This window comes from Sciurus vulgaris (assembly GCF_902686455.1).
Source record: "Sciurus vulgaris genome assembly, chromosome: 17".
In the NCBI taxonomy this organism is placed as follows: domain Eukaryota; kingdom Metazoa; phylum Chordata; class Mammalia; order Rodentia; family Sciuridae; genus Sciurus; species Sciurus vulgaris.
In genome coordinates this window covers 13,485,761-13,502,506 of record NC_136478.1, presented here as the reverse complement: position 1 = coordinate 13,502,506, position 16,746 = coordinate 13,485,761, and the positions used below count along the sequence as shown (strand labels likewise).

Sequence of the window (16,746 nt, the reverse complement as noted above, 5' to 3'; positions counted from 1 at the left end):
TGTGATTCAGTAGGTCTGAGGTCTGAGTTTTATCTGTTCCTTGAAAGTTGTGTGATTTAGGTAAGTTACTCATCTTCTTAAGGCTTGTGTACTCTTGTATGCTCTCTTTCTCTCTCTCTCTCTCTCTCTCTCTCTTTGTGCTGGGAATTAAACAGGGCCTCATGCATGCTAGGCAAGCACTCTGCCACTGAACTGCATCCCCACCCAGTTATTTCTCATTTGCTAAGAAACTAGTATCTGCCATCAGTTGTGAACTTAAATAAGAGGACCCAAAGGGCTTCTTCAGCATAGTGATGTACTTGGCCCATAGCATTCAATGAAATGTTAATTAGTGGGTAAAACACTGGCCCTCTGGAACCTTGTTATAACAAATCTTGACCTTGACAAATGGTGAATAAGTGCTAAAGCCTTGAACCTTATAAAACTATGGACATGTGCTAGTATTGTTAAAGTCCCGGATGGACTCCTATCGGTGAAGAGAGCTACATCTCAGGAGCAGTACCCCAGCTGGGCCTGGGCACAAAGCTGAAGTCAGGTAGGCCAAAGTTCCCATTTTATTTAGCAAAAGAACCAGCATGGGCAAAGATCATTCAACAGGGATATGACTGGTGAGAATAAATGCTAGGTGAGACCAGTGTGAATGTGGGTTATCCTCTTAGGAGTGGGTGTTTGATTTTTGCTGTTAAAATCTCTGCCACTCAGAGAAACTCGTGTAGAGTCTAGTTACTGCCCCAGGTTGAGGGTGATAAGAAGCACCTTTCTGTGGCATAGTGGACTTTTTTCCAACTGAGCAATAGAGATTTCCAGTTGATTATTTTCCTCCAAGCATTGTTTTCCCATTTCTGTATGAATTTTACTTTTGACTTTTTTGTCTTGGATAGGCTCCATAAGAATTAGTTGTGGAAAAGCAAGAGGATATAAAAAAGGCTTAGGTAAAGAGAATGAATACTTCCGGTTGCATCTGACACAAATGGATACCTTTAAGACTAACTGTAAAGCACAAGAACAGGTATAACACTTCAGATGATAATTACTAAAAGAACTTTTAAGATTCCATGTCAGAGATCTGTTATGTTATGAAGATGGTCCAGGGGACTGAGGGTCACTGTCTACCTTGGAAGACCTGCAAGTGGGAATGCAGAAGTGAAAAGTTCTTCAGTAAGCCTTTGGAGCCTAGTAAAATTAACTGCTTTATCTTTGAAATTAGTTGAATGACATATTTAAGAAGTTGGTGAGTTTTCTCACTATTTGGAAACTTCATGGAAAGGCATGTCACAAAGTAGAAACCATCTTGGAATAGCTGGTAGGAAACATTTTCCCTGGGCCCTGAGGCAGGAGTCCTGAGGAGGATCACGCTTGCTAAAAGCATCTCTTTCCCAGGAACCCAACTCCCATCTCTTAAAGAAGAAGGCTGCGTGGCAGCATGCAGGTGCAGGGGACACTGGTGGCACGCTTAACAGCAGAATTCCTCCCCTCATGGGGGACAGAATGTAGTTACCCATTTAGGATTTACTCACACCATAGCTTTAAAGTCATTCCCTGGGACCAAGCAAGGATTGCTTATTCCTTTTGGTGACTCAAGGTAGAACAGGTAAGATTTTTGACTGTAACACCCGATATGCTACCCTCTGATGTGTTGTTCTCAACTTTTGGAAGTTCTCTGGCTAGTTAGTTATTTTCGCTATTAACATGGTGAGAGCACCCCCATAAGGGGATACCCTGACTTCTGATGTTGCTTTTTTGACTACAGATTTTTCAAGTGATCATCAGGTCTCCCTTTACAACAGAAAAATGAGACAATTAACTCTGCATTGGTACCAAAAGGAGCACTTATAAAATTGAGCATGTGACAACCAGTTTGCTGTGGTTGTGAAAGACTTATCTCTTGAGAGAGGCAATGGGGTTGGGTTGACATTTACTTTATAGAAGGTTCCCCTTAGAGCGTCCCAGACCACAGGTATTCTGGTGCATCTCTGCCATTTCTCTGATATTCTTGGCTGTCTTTGTAGAGCTTCTGTTTCCGGTAGCTCCGCAGGGCCAGTACCACGCTGGCACTGTACATAATCACCAGAAGACAAGCAAAGGTGGCTGCTGCTCCATCCGTGCCTGCCAGCTGGCAGTTCATCCAGGTGAGACCCTTGCGGGCATAGAGCCTCTCTCTTGCTTTGCAAGTGTCCGTGGAGTTGATCTGCAAAGCTATGTGGAGGTAAATGCCAATGCCTACGCAGCAGCCCACTGCTGCCAGGAGGCTGAAGGCGGCCTCCACGAGGAGCCACTTCCCAGGCAGTTTTGTTAGGCTCTTGGCTCCTTGGAGTAAAACGCTCATGGTGAGGACACCCAGCCCCAGAGAAACAGCCACACCGCCATATATCAGAGGCGCCCGCAGCACTGTGTACTGCTGGTCCAGCTGCCGCACCTGCTCCAGCTCAGTGCCTTCAAATGGTGAGTAGTAGTTGTTCCCGAAGCCACTGCCACTGGCAAAGCTGGCGCTGAATCCGGCAAGGACAAAGTAGGAGGCCACGATACACATGAGAACCATCCCGTTCAAAATCACCTCCACTATCTGTACCACACCTACAGAAGAGAGAGTCGGGGTAAACACTGACATTACTCACCAGGCCAGACTAGCAGGATCTGCTGACCTGATTTTAAGAACATGGTCAGATGCCACGTTAACGGTCTTGAATTGCATGTGGTAGGTAACTGTTTTTAATATATGTTTGAAATATCAGAATGCCACTTTGAGAAGTTTTAGGCAGTTTCTTAAAAACACTCCACACACATTACCATGTAACCCTACGACTGGTAATGAGATTGAGAGATTTATCCTAACGAAATGAAAACCTGTGTCCACCCAAGAACATGTACATGTGTGTTCACAGTAGGTTTATTCTTAATAGCCCAATACTGGGAACAACCCAAATGTCCTTCAGTGGCTGAATGATCATGCAGGTACACCTATGCCACAGAGCACACTAATCAGCAGTAAGAAGGAATGACCTGTTGATGCAGACACTAACATGGATGACTCTCAAGGGAATAATGATGAGTGAAAAAAGGCAGGCACCAAGTTCCATACTGAGTGACTCCATTTACGTAACAGTCTTTGAAGGAGAGAGTTATAAAGATGGAAGCTGTTGGGGGACAGGGAAGAATGGTGGGGAGGAGGAGGAAGGGAATGGGTATGGCTATAAAGGGGCAGCACCAGGGACATCTGTGGTGATGGAGCAGTTCTGGACGGTGGTGGTGGTGACACAAACCTCCACATGTGAAAAAACTGCATAGAATAGACACATTCATACACACAAACGAGAGCCTGTAAAACTGGCGACACCTAAACGAGCTCTGTTGATTGTCACTTACCTAGAATGATACCGCCCAAAGTTAGGCAAGAGGTTACCCTTGGGGAAAGCCAGGTTAAGGGCACGCAGGATTTCTCTACCATTTTTGTGACTTCTTGTGAATATATCACATTGAAAGAGTTTGTTTTGCATTGTTTTGTTTTTGTTTTGTGGGATCTGGGATGGAACCAAGGCCTTTTGCCTGCTAGGCAAGCACTCTACCACTGAGCTGCATCTCCAGCCCAACATGAAAAGTTAAAAGAAAAAAACGACATAAGCATTAGCTGGGCGCAGTGGCACAGGCCTGTAATCCCAGTGGCTTGGGAGGCTGAGCCAGGAGGATCTCAAGTTCAAAACTACCCTCAGCAAATTAGTGAGACTGTCTCAAAAATTAAAAAATAAAAAAAGGGCTAGAGATGTGTCTCAGTGGTTGAGCACCCCTGGATTCAATCCTGAGTACCAAAACAAAGAACAACAAAAACAAACAACTTATGCATAAACTGAGAAAGTTCATTCATGTCTCTGTATGCTCTTCTCTATCCTCAACCACTTAAGTTTCCAAGACAATTGTCCAGTGTTCCTTTATACAAATAAAAGCATAGGCAAATCTGCATTTCATCCCTTCTCTGTTTTTTTTTTTTTTTTCACAAAAGTGTACCGTAGACATAGTTTTGTATTTGCATTTTGTGTTTACTATACCCTATCATCCAGATCAGTCTCCACAGAGTGGCCACATTCTTTGTGCATGGCCTCCAACTCCATTTCATGGAGTTGAACAGAACCAGGATCCTGATGTATCCTTGGACTATTCACCTGGAGATGTAGAGCAGGGACAGTGTTCTTTTAAGTTTAAGGAACCCACAGATGCTGCAAGGCAGTGAGAGCCAAGAGGTGAACAGGGACTGAATATCTTCTTGCCCGAGCTCAGCTTTCATTCGGTACCAACAGAGGCCCCAGGCCCCAGGTACTTCTGGGAGAATGTCTCTCAGCATCCCCTGGGGATTCAGAGACGAGAAGGAAGAGAAGTGCAAATGGACCTAGAGTGGAACTCCAGGTTCAAGTCCCCACAGTTTCCTGCCTTGTGATCTTGCCATGCCATTCAGTCTTTCTAAGCCCTGGACGCTTTATCTGACAAATGAAGATAAGGTTGCCAGTCTTATCCCCCAGGGCTGTGGTGAGGACCATGCAGTTGTCTCTCCATACCCGTCAGTTCTGCACCTACAGATTCAACCAAGGATTGAAAATATTTGAAAAATTACACAAATGGTATGCCTTTACGCCATGTACAAACAGAGAAACAACATGTATCCCATTTGTTTACAATAAAAAAAAAGTAAAAAAAAAATAAAAAAGAAAATATTTGAAAAAAATTTAACTGTACAGAACATGTAGAGACTTTTTTCTGTCAGTATTTCTTGAACAATACAGCAAAAATGATCATTTCCATGGATTGTTTGGGGATTGCAATTAATCTAGAGATGATTTAAAGTATAAGAGGGTGTGCATAGATTAGCTGCAAATACTATGCCATTTTACATAAGGGACTGGTATATCCTTAGATTTTGGTGTTCACAGGGGATCCTGGAACCAGCCCTACTGTGCATACCAAGGGATGATTGTCTCTGAAATACTTTGAAAATCACAGAAGGTTATACAACTTATGTTTCTAAAATGTAAATTGGAAAGAGGCTTAAGAAACGGGTCAAATTTATGAAAAGTGTTGTTTTCCAGAAATTAGGATAACCATCAATAACATTAGGCGGTACAGTGATGTCTATAATCTGGGCAGTTAAAGGACATAGGCGGCAGTGGGCTTGCTGATCCTATCTCCTGTGGGCCCACACAAATTCCTGGAGGGCCAAGAGACACAGCAATCATGGGCTCTGACTTGAGAAGCTGCATTCTTCTAATTTAAAACTCCAAGTAACATCAGACCCAAACGGCCCACTCTTTACCCAGGCTCTCTCTGTACTGGCCGTGCTCTCTACAGCACAGTGAAGAAAAATCCATCCAGATGTCATTCTGATTTGTTGGGGGTAGCTATATGCTGTGCCCAATGCCTTTCTCTGCCCTGGTTTTCCTTCTGCATGTATGTATTGTACCCTTGGAAGGAAAGAAGAGTGTGCTACTAACAAGATACAGGAAATGTGACCATTTCCCTTCTGGGACAAATTCTGCCAAAACAGTGGAGTCCTGATCCATGTAGCACACATCTGCTGTGCTGAAATGGAATAAATTTAGATCTTGTCAATCACCCTACTGACTGCAACAACTGAGAGGGATAGCAGTTACCTTCTGGGTCTAATGATATTGGGCCTGTTGAAGGAATATGGTCATGGAGTACTTACTATTCCCAGAACGGGCCAGGCCTGAGCTGGCTTAGCTATCAATATCAAACAGGCTCAAGTATTTTCACGAATACTGTTAGTGCAGAAAGAGACACATGCACCAGGGAAATATGATAGGGGTGACTACCAGAGATAGCTGTCACTTATATCCAAGTTGGGATGGGACAAGTGTCCAGAAAGACAGCAGAGAACTCTGTAGAAATGGAGACTCAAAAACTCACAGATTTTTGCTATAAATAGCAACTTTCTGGGTGAGGCTGTTTTTGTGGCTGGCCATTTAATACCCCTTAATTATACATCTACATCTGTCTTTGCACTATAACTTTAATCCTAAGAAAAAACCAAAAACTGAGGAGAGCAAATCTAATTTTTTAGTTCTTTATTTTTCTAAAATAAAATGAATACATGTTCAGTCATGTATAAAATGAAAAATTAAAAATATCCCCTTCTCTCCACAAAACTGTTAATACTTTCTCATGTATTATTCAAGAAATTTTGTAATCATACACAAGCATGCACAAGCACTTCCTTTTCTAAACTCAGACTCATCTTCTTTTTTTTTTTTTTTTTTTTTTTTTTTTTTTTTTTTTGCATATTAAGCAGGTTTTATTTAAAGCAATAATACAGACTTCTCCCGGCAGGGAGAAGGGGGCCATGGCTGATGTTCAAAAGTCCCAGACTCATCTTCTAAATGCAATAAACTGTCCTTATTTAAGGGAATGATGTAAACATATTGTAAAAAGAACCATTGCTTCCAATTAAAATTTTTCTTTGGTTTTTTTTTTTTTTTTTTTTTTTGATTCACATAAAGCAAAGAACGTACTTGTACCAAGAGTATATGTTCCATAAGTCATTATTCAGTGTGCAGTAAAAAAACATGAAGTTGTCTGGCCAGAAGTGAAATTCTTCTGTTGGGAAGGATTTTACATTCTTTTCTTCTGGATGGATCCTGAATTCCAGACCTCGGGTTTAATTCTTCATACAATGGTACATTTACCAGAGGTACAAAACACTTATTGAGCTTTCAAGCCACTGTTAGGGGCTTACAGAATAGCTTCTTTGCAACCCAGTGAGTTAATCTGACTCCTCTTTGCTCAGCCCATGCCCACCCCTGACTTAAATTTTACAGGGGTAGCTCTTCTGGAAGCCCTGCCCCATTTCCCTGATGAACTGTGGCAGTAGAAGGACTCCTGGGCTACCTGCTGAAGACAGCTGTGTCCAGAGCAGTTCAGGCTGAAGCTATTTTGTGTCTCTATGGCTTCTCATGAACTCTGAAGATAAGGGGCTTCCAATTCATTCGATTATTTTCCTTTATTTAATCAAGAAACATCTCTCTCTCTCTCTCTCTTTCTCTCTCTCTCTGTCTGTACTGGGGATTAAACCAGCTATGTCCTTGGTCCTTTTTATTTAATTTTTTTGAGACAGGGTCTCACTAAGTTGTGAGACTGGCTCTGAATTTGTGATCCTCCTGCCTCCAGAGTTGTTGGGATTACAGTGTGTGCCACAATGTACCACATGCCTTTCCCCTGTGAGTCCTGGGTTCCAGTTTTGTTTGTTTTTGATGTGATTTTGGTTACTCCCTCAATGACAGAGGAGTCCAGAAACCAAAGTTGGTTGTGCCAGAGAATGCTGCTCCGTGCAACGGGGAGCTAAGCCTACCTCTACCGAAGTTGGCTTGTTACTTTTGAAGTTCTGGCAAGTTCTACAACAAAGAATTCTCACAAAAGATGGTAGTTCAGAGTAATTTCCCTCATTTACATTTGGCAGAATGTTTTAAAAAGCCTAAAACTCCAACATTTCTGCAGGTTTTTCTTTCAGCTTCTTGACTTTTCGGTAACCCTTGATGGCCAGAACAGCTCCCACGGCAAAGACCCCAATACCCAGGGCTGCAAAGACCCCAGCTCCTATATCTCCACCATGGAAACTGCAGCTGAAGCCACTGTACCCTTTGCTTTGGTACAGTGCTTCCCTCTCTTTACACACAGGAGAGCCATAGGCAGCGGAGAGGGAGTGGAAGAAGAAATACAAGGCTGGGACGTATGCTCCAGCAATGAGCATGTCCAGCAGGCCTTCCGCCACCAGCCACAGCGGACAGTGCCATGGGACACGCAGGACACCCGCAGCAATGACCAGGCAGGAGAAGGCCATGAGGGTTCCACTATAGGCCATTGTCGCGGTGACCATGGGCAGCTTGAGCTGGTAGAACTGGACATCCAACTGCTGGGCTTTCTCCCCATCAGGACCCTCAAAACCACTGTACGCCCCTCCGTACTGATAATAGTAAATGCCCCCCAGGCTGGTGATGCCCGTGTATCCCCCTGTGGAACTGTAAGATACAGAGCTGCAGGCCAGGATCAGCAAGTTCAGCAGAACCTCCAGCATCTGACAGCAGGCTGCAAAGAAAGGGTGCGTTACCATTTTAAGAGATGCTACTCTGCACCTGGAGGATTTTCCACCTCCAGGCTCCTCTTCCCCAAGGAAGCTCAGACCCCAGGCTCTTTATTCTGCCCCCTAGGCAACCTACGCTATATAACTTAGGATTAGGTGGTGGCAGGGAACCACATTCCCCAGAAATGGTGTTGGACGTACTTTGCATTGAAAAGAGTAACTCGGCCAAGAGCAAAGCAACCTGCCTGGGAGAGGTCAAAAGGATGGGAGAGACGTCATGCCCACTAGAAAGAAAGGCGTCCTGCAAGAAGGGCAAGAACGTTCCATACCACCAGCACCCTACACACTGAAAAAGGTCATCTCTTTATATGTGTTTTATGGTCCCTTCAATTTGAAAGGGGTTTCTCCAAGTTTGAAGAAAATCATAGCATTTAAAAATATGCAATGAAGTTTTTTTAAAAACGCATGGAAGTTATACATCAAAATGTTGACTTGGGCTCAGCAGTAAAAAAATGTTGACCCTGATTTCCACTTAATAGAAATAGAAAAGATTAAGTTCATTCCAGGATGCTTACTAGAGTAAAGAAATTATTCCTAGACTTCAACTCAATAAATAAGTCTTAAAGTTTAATTTCATTTTTAGTTTCCCTAAAGAGTAATTATCTGGGCTGGAATATTTCCAGAGCTTGATCCTTCAGGACCCATGGTTTCTTTATCTTGGACCACGGAAGCTGTCTACTCTCCTTAAAATCAACTTTATTGAGATACAACTTACACACAATAAAATGTTGCACATTCAGTGCACTGGCTTGATGAGTTTTGACAGGTGTGACCATGATCAAGATATAGAGCACATGAATTTCCCTAGGAATGTTTTGTTCCTCGGGAACCCTTCCTTTCCTCCCCAGGCAGCCTCTGATCTGCTTCCTCTGATTAGAAGTTAGTTTTATCTTAAATGTTATGTACATGGAATCATACAGTAAGGTACTTTCATGAACTTTGGCTTCTTTTGCTCAGCACAACAGAAAGTGGGTACTTCTGAGCTGGCACTGTATGCTCTGGGATCAGCCCAGCAGCCTCTCTCTGCCTGCGAGGTAGTCAGATGTTCTGCCTCCTTTCGGCGGGCTTATATCCTGTGTGGCATTGACACACTCTTTTAATTGAAATCATGCTCTCTCAAATACCATCTTTCACTCTAACGTTCTGCCCAAATGCAAAATAGCATGATTCTTTTAATTATAAAACTTATTGCAAAAAATGAAATGTAGATAAGAGAAATATATTATGTAAAACTGGTCTACAATTCAACCAATAAAATAACCACTGTGGACATTATGTACTATATATCTTAAATTTTTTATTATATACATGTGGACATATATATGTTTACATATATGTATACACACACACATATAGTGAGTATATATAGTGAGTATGTGTGTGTGTATGTATGGTACTAGGGAGTGAACCCAGGGCCTCCTGAGCACGCTAGGCAAGCACTCCCCCATTGAGCTACCTCCCCAGGCTTTTCTATTTTATTTGCTTATTTATTTATTTAGGTACTGGGAATTGAACCCAGGGGCATTTAACCACTGAGTCACATCCCCAGCCCTTTTTAATGTTTTATTTAGAGATAGGGTCTTGCTGAGTTGCTTAGGGCCTCACTAAGTTGCTGAGACTGGCTTTGAACTTGCAATCCTCCTGCCTCAGCCTCCAGAGCCGCTGGGATTACAGTTGTGTGCCACTGCACCTAGCCTTTTTAATTTTTTATTTGGAGATGGGATTTCACTAAGTTGCTGAAGATAGCCTTGAACTTGCAATCCTTTGGGATTATAGGTATATGCCATAGTGCCTGGTAAACTATTTTCTGGGCTCTTCTACTATATGTTCATAAATTTTATTGTTTATTTGCTTTTTTTCTATCTACTATTATATGACCTATTTTTTTCATGTAAGAATATAGTGTGAATATTTTTCTATCTCAGTAAATAAAAATCTACTTTATAACTTTGAAGGACATGTAGATTGCCACAATTAAATCGTTCCAATGTAAGAGACATTTAGGCTTTCCCAACGTATTGCTGTATGAGAGAATTTCTTAATAAATGTCAGAAAGACAAGAACCCCCACCAAGCCCTTTATTCCTCTTTTAAACTTTTGTGTAATCACAAAAGAATCACCAGGGCTGTGGAAATAGCCAATGGCACCCTTAAAATAAAACCCAGAGGCTTCCAAACTTTCCTTGAGGTAGACAGCCCTCTCAGGCTCCAGGGATATGGTTCTGAGCCAGCACTTTTCTGCCTCCTAAGAACTAGGGGTTCAGCTGGCAGGGTGGAGTGGGCCTATAATTCCAGGGACTTGGGAGGTTGAGGCAGGAGGATCGCAAGTTATTGAGGCCCTGTCTCAAACGAAAGGGGTCAGGGATGTAGCTCAGTGTGGTAGGGTACCCTGGGTTCAGTCCCCAATACTGCAAAAAAGACAAAACTGGAAAAACAAAACCCCAGCAGTTCACCTTGGGTCATTCCTTCCTTGGACTCTGGCCAGGGCATTCAGCTGTGTTAATCAGTTAGCACTCTTAAAGTGAGCTCAGTTTGAAATCTTGACCTAATCTCAGTGCAGACAGGTTCTGCGTAGGGTGTTAAATAAGCCTTATGATAAGGGGGTCTGCAGGAGCTCCTGGTGGTGCAGCCAGCAAGCCCAACACACACAAAGAGGCATAAATTGGAAAAAGACCACAGTTTTCTACCCTGAACCTTTTCAGGGCCATCACAACTAAATGCCACTGTCCTTCCCCTCCTGCCCAGGATGGACTGTGCTGGCAACTCCTCCAGCTCAGGTTCCCAGTCAGGAAATTGTTTCTCAAGACTGAGTGAGAAATCAGCCCTTCTGACTACATAAATTACAACATTTTGGAAGAAAATTAACTTTTTTTGAGACAAGGTCTCACTAAGCTGCCCAGGCTGTTGTTGAACTTGTGGGCTCAAATGATCTTCCTGCATAGCCTCTCAAGTAGCTGGGACTACAGATGGGTGCCATCAGGGCCTGGCTGAAGGCAAAATTTTGCAGTTAAGGCTAGAAGCTGAATGCAAACACCATGATTTGAGCACAAGGGTCTAAGGCGAGCGGGAAAGAACAAAAGGAAAGGAGAAGTTGCTCCAGGTGTAAACTAGCCAGGAAATGCATCTTCCTGCCAGGCAACTCTTTACCTGTCCCTCTCAATAATAAAGGAGCACAGTGTGCCTGCACACGGTTCCCTGGTGGCCTGATATGTGCACATGACATCTGTATTTGCCTTCGGTCTGATCTTTTTTGTTGGCTGCTAAAGCTTTTAGTATCTGAGAATTCTTGCTTGTGAAGGTAAATTTGGGGCCTGCCTTTCTGTTGGTCTCCTGGTTCCATGGAGCTTTCTAAGGTGGATCATAGCCCAGATTTTAGCCCAGGCTCCCCAGAAAGATAAGGAAGGCTACAATTGTCTCCAATTTTTGCAAGTTTGTTGGGGTGGGGGCACGACTTCACTGATAAGGAAGTCACAGAGGATCTACTCTAAGTTGGGTCTAAAGATCCTCAGCTGACCTTTATCCAGGCATGTATTTCCTGCTGGAGACAAGTTCCTGGTGCACAATGGTTGTCTCACTCAACACAATGCCTTATTGTGTATTTCTATGGGTCTCTGCACATTCAGAGTTCCTTTCAAGCCCTCATTTGTTGGCTTCTGAGTGCTGAACCGTTCTTTCGCTACCTTGACTTAGAAACCCAACCTCCAGGCTCAAAGCCAAGTAACCAGAAGCAATGAAGCCTAAAACCACAGCGCCTGTTTCAGTGGGAAGCCCTAAGCCCTGCCCTCTCCTCTTGGTAAATCAATCACAGAAGAAAAAATTTTCTCTAGGGTGAAACCTGTTAACCACTCTCTGACTTTTTTTCTGTTATTTATATTATCAAGGAAAGAAGAAGCTAAGCAAGTAAACGACTTGAGGACTTAGGGTCAGGCTCTAAATTTCAATTCCAGCTCCTTCATGTAGGAGCTGTGTGACTGGATGACTTATTGCATCTCTCTGAGCCTCAGGAGTTGTTTAAGAGACTTAAAGGCAAGGAGGTTGCACCAACATATGGAAACTAAGGTAATGAATGATCCCTACGCTGGGATTGCCTAGAGCTCTTTCATCAAAGTTCCTTATAATCCTATAATCATGTACATCTCCGTAATCACTGTAAGATACATTTTCAGTTAGGAGCTCCATGATCTCTCCCCCTAGGCGGGGCTGTTTTCTCCTTTATTCATATGTAGCCTAGGAAGATTGCTCACAGATTCCACATGCCATTAGGGCTCACCCTGATGAACCAGATTTTCTTCATTGCTGGCAGGGCCAGGACCCATACTAATATGAGAACCCTGGGAGCTGACGCTTAATATTATCTCAGTGTTTTTCAGAGTTCAGGTACACAATAAGTAGGTTTTTTGGTTTTTGCTTCCAATAAAACAGAAAATACCAGTGTGTTTGCTACGTAGTAGGGTAAGTAGAGTTTTCATGACATTTTTGTTTGTGTTTCTCTGCACAGGGCAGATTTACATGAGTGCTATGGGTATTCTTAAAAATCACTTTATCTCTCTGGTATCTGGTTTCTTGTCTGGAGAATGATAGCTCATAAAATAATTTCTTTCTTTTTTTTTTTTTTTTTTTTTGAAAGCAAGAACCTCAGACAGGTATGGAAGTGAAAATTCTGGAACCCAACAGGGGAATCGGCCCCCACCTCCCCAGCACTTGCAACAGCAAACAGCCCCCCGACTCCGCGGAGGCTCACCTCTCCCGGTGCACAGATATCTGCATTTGTGGCATTCCAGGAGCCCCTCCGCCTCTGACTGGTAATATTCCACTTCCTCTAGTCCTGGCCTGGGGTGGGAGGGCACATATCTCCCTGAAGTGGTTTCGCTGTAACTGAAAATCACATACAGCCGTTAGGAATAGGCCTCCCACTCAAGGGCTCAGTCGGTGTTAGAACTCTTGACTCTTCGCAATGGGCCTGGACATTCCAGAACATGCAGAACAGAAACAAGCTTTGCCACAGTATTTCAGACTCCAGAGGCTTCTCAGGTTTAGCGACACCACCAAACATCCAAACGGGTGACCCAACGCCGCAGCTAACCCCACGACTGATCCTGTAATCAATACACCTGAGTGCTGCCTTTGATGCTGGTTCACCTCCCTGTGGAAGTTGCCTGTGGGAGTTGAGGGTCTCAGTTCAGCAGGGACCAGGTCTCTCAGAACTGGTGTGTATTCACAAGACTCTGGAGTCCAGGATGGCATTCCGTCTGTGGTTACTATGGAAATTCTCCAGGAAGATGGGAGCTACAAACGACTTTTGAGATCTTCCTATCATCTCTTCCTCTGCCAGTCCTGCCGCTGTTTTCTTCTTTCTCCCACCTTTCTGGGCTCTAAGATTCAATGGAAAGCTGCATTCTACTTGCTGGGTTCCAGGGATCTTTCTAGAACACAGAACTTATCTTAGGTTTGAGATACTTAAAAATTTAGTATCACACAGTAGGCCCTTGCTTATTTCTAAACACTTATAACCTCAAGCTCACAGACGGCCACAGTGAAACTGACCTTCGCCCCCAAAGATGACGTGTTCTCCTGTGCCTCTGGGTCACTGCAGACACTCTTCCTCTGCTTGGAACACCTTCCACCTTCCTCCCCCAGTCTTCCCCTTCTTATTCCTTCTCTAGATCTCAGCTTGCGGTCCTTTCCTCTGGAAAACCTGCCTTATCCTGGACAGGAGCCCAGCTCTGTTCCTTCCAAATCCAAGTTTCTCCTGCAGCCCATTTCACACTGTGCTGCACCTGACCTGCTTACCTGCCATTCTCCTATAGCAGGCTGTGAACACGGAGAGGGTCAGTCTCTTAGCCTTGCCCTGCCATCCTATCCATTGAATAAATGCTTAAGTGAAGAATAGACAGGAATAAATTGCTCCTTGGTTTCAAACCTCCAACTGGTGGTGAGCAAATGAAGCAAAAAACAAAAGTATTTCCTTTACTCTCTGCTGGGCGGTGGGGTGGGGGGAACTGGGGCTCTGGTTTATAAGGAAACAAAAATGCAGCTCTCAATTTTCCTCATCATGCAGTTGCTGTACAATGTGGCTTTAGTCAAGGAAACAATAGCTAGTGCCAATGACTATATCTGGGTGTAACCTTTGTCATATTAGTTGGTTTTAGATAATGTAACATAAACTCAGGATAGTACCTTTACAGCTGTGCGGACATAACTACTGAGAGACTGGGCTCAGTCTTTGAGTGCCACAGTGGAGGCCAGGTGTCAAAAAGCTGGAGGCAGGACCCATGTGTCTCCTCCTTGAAGCAGGCAGGGGCAATATCCTATCTTTTCAGTCCACAGCACCAGGGGCAACATTTGCACATTCAGTAACATTTGTGAACTTGGTTGGAATGTTAGTTCCCTAGGAGGACACGTGGAGATGAGGGGTGGCCTGGTCTTTCCATCTCCACTCTCTCCTGGCTCAGGATCTTCCAGAACATCATGATGCTTCCTTCTACAGGAGCTAATGGGAATTCCTTATATTCAAGATAGGGATAGCAAAGTCTGTTCACTCAGGAAGGTGGGGTCTCAAACAATGTGAGATTTGAAAGAGGATGACTTAGATGATCTCACCAAGAAGGGGAAAACAAATCTATGTCCTTCGGTGGGAGAAGTTTGGGTAGATTTAGTTCCTTGGTTAAAAGTGTAGCTTCTCCCACCTGCTTTTGAACTGCACTAGCCTTGAAGGGGTAACATTTGAATCATTAACTCTTCATGGAGCCGACTCTATTTGGTCCTGGATACCAGGCACCAGGACTTTGGAAGTTGGAGAGGTGCTGCATGGTGGCTCACGACTGTAAGCCCAGAAACTCAGGAGGCTGAGGTGGGAGGGTCGCAAGTTTGAGGCTAGTATCAGGAACTCAGCGAGGCCTTGTCTCAAAAATTAAAAAAAAGAGGGGGGGGGTCGGGCTGCGGATGTGGCTCAGTGGTAAAGCACCCCTGGGTTCACGCCCCAGTATGAACAGGAAGAGGAAGAAGAATTAGAGGAGGAAGGGGAGGAAGGAGAAGAAAGAGGAGAGGAAGAAGAGTCAGGATCTGAAGTCCTAAGGGGCAGTCCTGAGATAACGCAGGGGACGGGGTCAGCGAGCAGCTTCAGGGGAACCCCACCCACCTGGCTTTTCCTGTCCTGGGGCCTTCTTCCTCTTTACCTGGTCCCCCAGCCCTGCCACCGCCAGGAGGGGCGGTTTCTGTTTTATCTGGGTTGGGTGGGGGCACCGTAAGATTTTTTTCTCCCCAGGGTCACTTCCGAGGGCACGAAAGAGAGAAATGGCATTTCCTCTTTTAAACGGGCTTCCCAGGAGGCCTGGGCTGGTCTTGGCCGCGCTCGCAGGGCCCGTGTCCCCGGCAGCCCCCTCACCTTTGCGGTGCGCGGCGCCCGGAGTTCTCCTTCCTCGTTGCGGGCGGCTCCGGGGTTTCCCAGGGCGCGGGCCAAGGGGGTGGGGCTGCGTCCCAGGTCGGTCCCCGAGCGGCGTCCCAGGTCGGTCCCGGGGCTGCGTCCCGCGTCCGGCTTTGGCGGGACTTTTCCCGAGTTCTCTGCTCACCTGCGCGACGGCCCGCGTCCCTGTGCCTGTCCTGGCGGGGGTCTCGGTCCCTCCCCCTGTCCCGATCCCCTCTCCGGTCCCCGTCCCTCCGCGCGTCCCCGTTTCTTTCCCGGCGCCGGTCCCCGGCTCTGTCCCGCGGTCGCTCGGGGTGGCGGTCTCGGTCCGGGCGGGGACGCCGGTCCGGGTCCCGTTCTCTCGGCCGGACCCGGGGCTCCCGAGTCCCCAGCGTATCTTCCATGCCTCGGTTCCGTGTCCCCGCCCGAGAGCGACAAGTTTCCCGGGCAGGTGGCCAAACCCAGCGGCCGGGAGCACGGCAGCTCACCTGTGCGCACGCGCACTGCCCTGCCGGCCCGGGGCGCTCACCTGCGCGCGGGGAGGATGTTCTCGCCACGCGGACTTTCCATCTCCGAAGTATTTTTTCATCCAATTTTTAAAAAATACAAAAACGTCATGCAGTGAAAAGAAGTGCAAACTGTATCCTGGCCATACTGCTACTTGTCTGAAGGTGACAGCAGTGGCTAAGTTTGTCCTGCTGCTAATGTACCCCCAAAGGCCTGTTGAGACCACCAGAAATACCTTTTCTCCAGTTACTTCTCAAAAGAAGTAGAAATGGTCAATGATTACATGAGAAAATGTTCAATATTTTAGCCATCAAGGAACTACTTTGTGATTTCATTTCACCTCAGTCAGAATGGCTTTCATCTAAGAATATGAAAAACAAAACAACAACAACAAAACAATCGGAGAGGATGCAGGGATAAAAAGGACCCTTATACGTCTTTTATTTTTGGGAACATAGATTAGTACACTAGTAAAACAGTACAGAGGGTCCTCAGAAAGCTAAAAATAGAACTTCCCCAAGACCTAGCTAGACCACTCCTGGTTATATACTCAAAGGAATTACAGTCAGCATACCCGTGCTTATTTGCAGCACAATTCATGTTGTGGAATCAGCCTAGGTGCCCAGCAACAGATGTATAGATAAAGAAATCGTGGTGTATACATCTTCACAAGGGAATGTTAGTCAGACAGAATGAAATCA

At 45.0% G+C, this 16,746-nt stretch overlaps 1 protein-coding gene across 2 annotated transcripts; it reads right to left on the bottom strand.

Annotated features, from left to right (window-relative positions):
• Positions 1–668: 668 nt before the first annotated feature.
• MARVELD3 (MARVEL domain containing 3) lies at positions 669–16,037 on the bottom strand. 2 transcript variants are annotated; one of them, XM_079117741.1, is made up of 3 exons: positions 15,521–16,031; positions 12,878–13,011; positions 669–2,574 (listed from the first exon to the last, which is right to left on the bottom strand). In XM_079117741.1, the coding sequence occupies exons 1-3, from the start codon at positions 15,940–15,942 to the stop codon at positions 1,937–1,939; spliced, it is 1,194 nt and encodes a 397-aa protein (XP_078973867.1). In that variant the 5' UTR covers positions 15,943–16,031; the 3' UTR covers positions 669–1,936. The 2 variants fall into 2 exon arrangements, with proteins under 2 accessions (XP_078973867.1, XP_078973868.1); XM_079117742.1 differs by lacking the exon at positions 669–2,574 and adding an exon at positions 7,079–8,082 and having other exon boundaries at positions 15,521–16,037.
• Between the last annotated feature and the right edge of the window lie 709 nt (positions 16,038–16,746).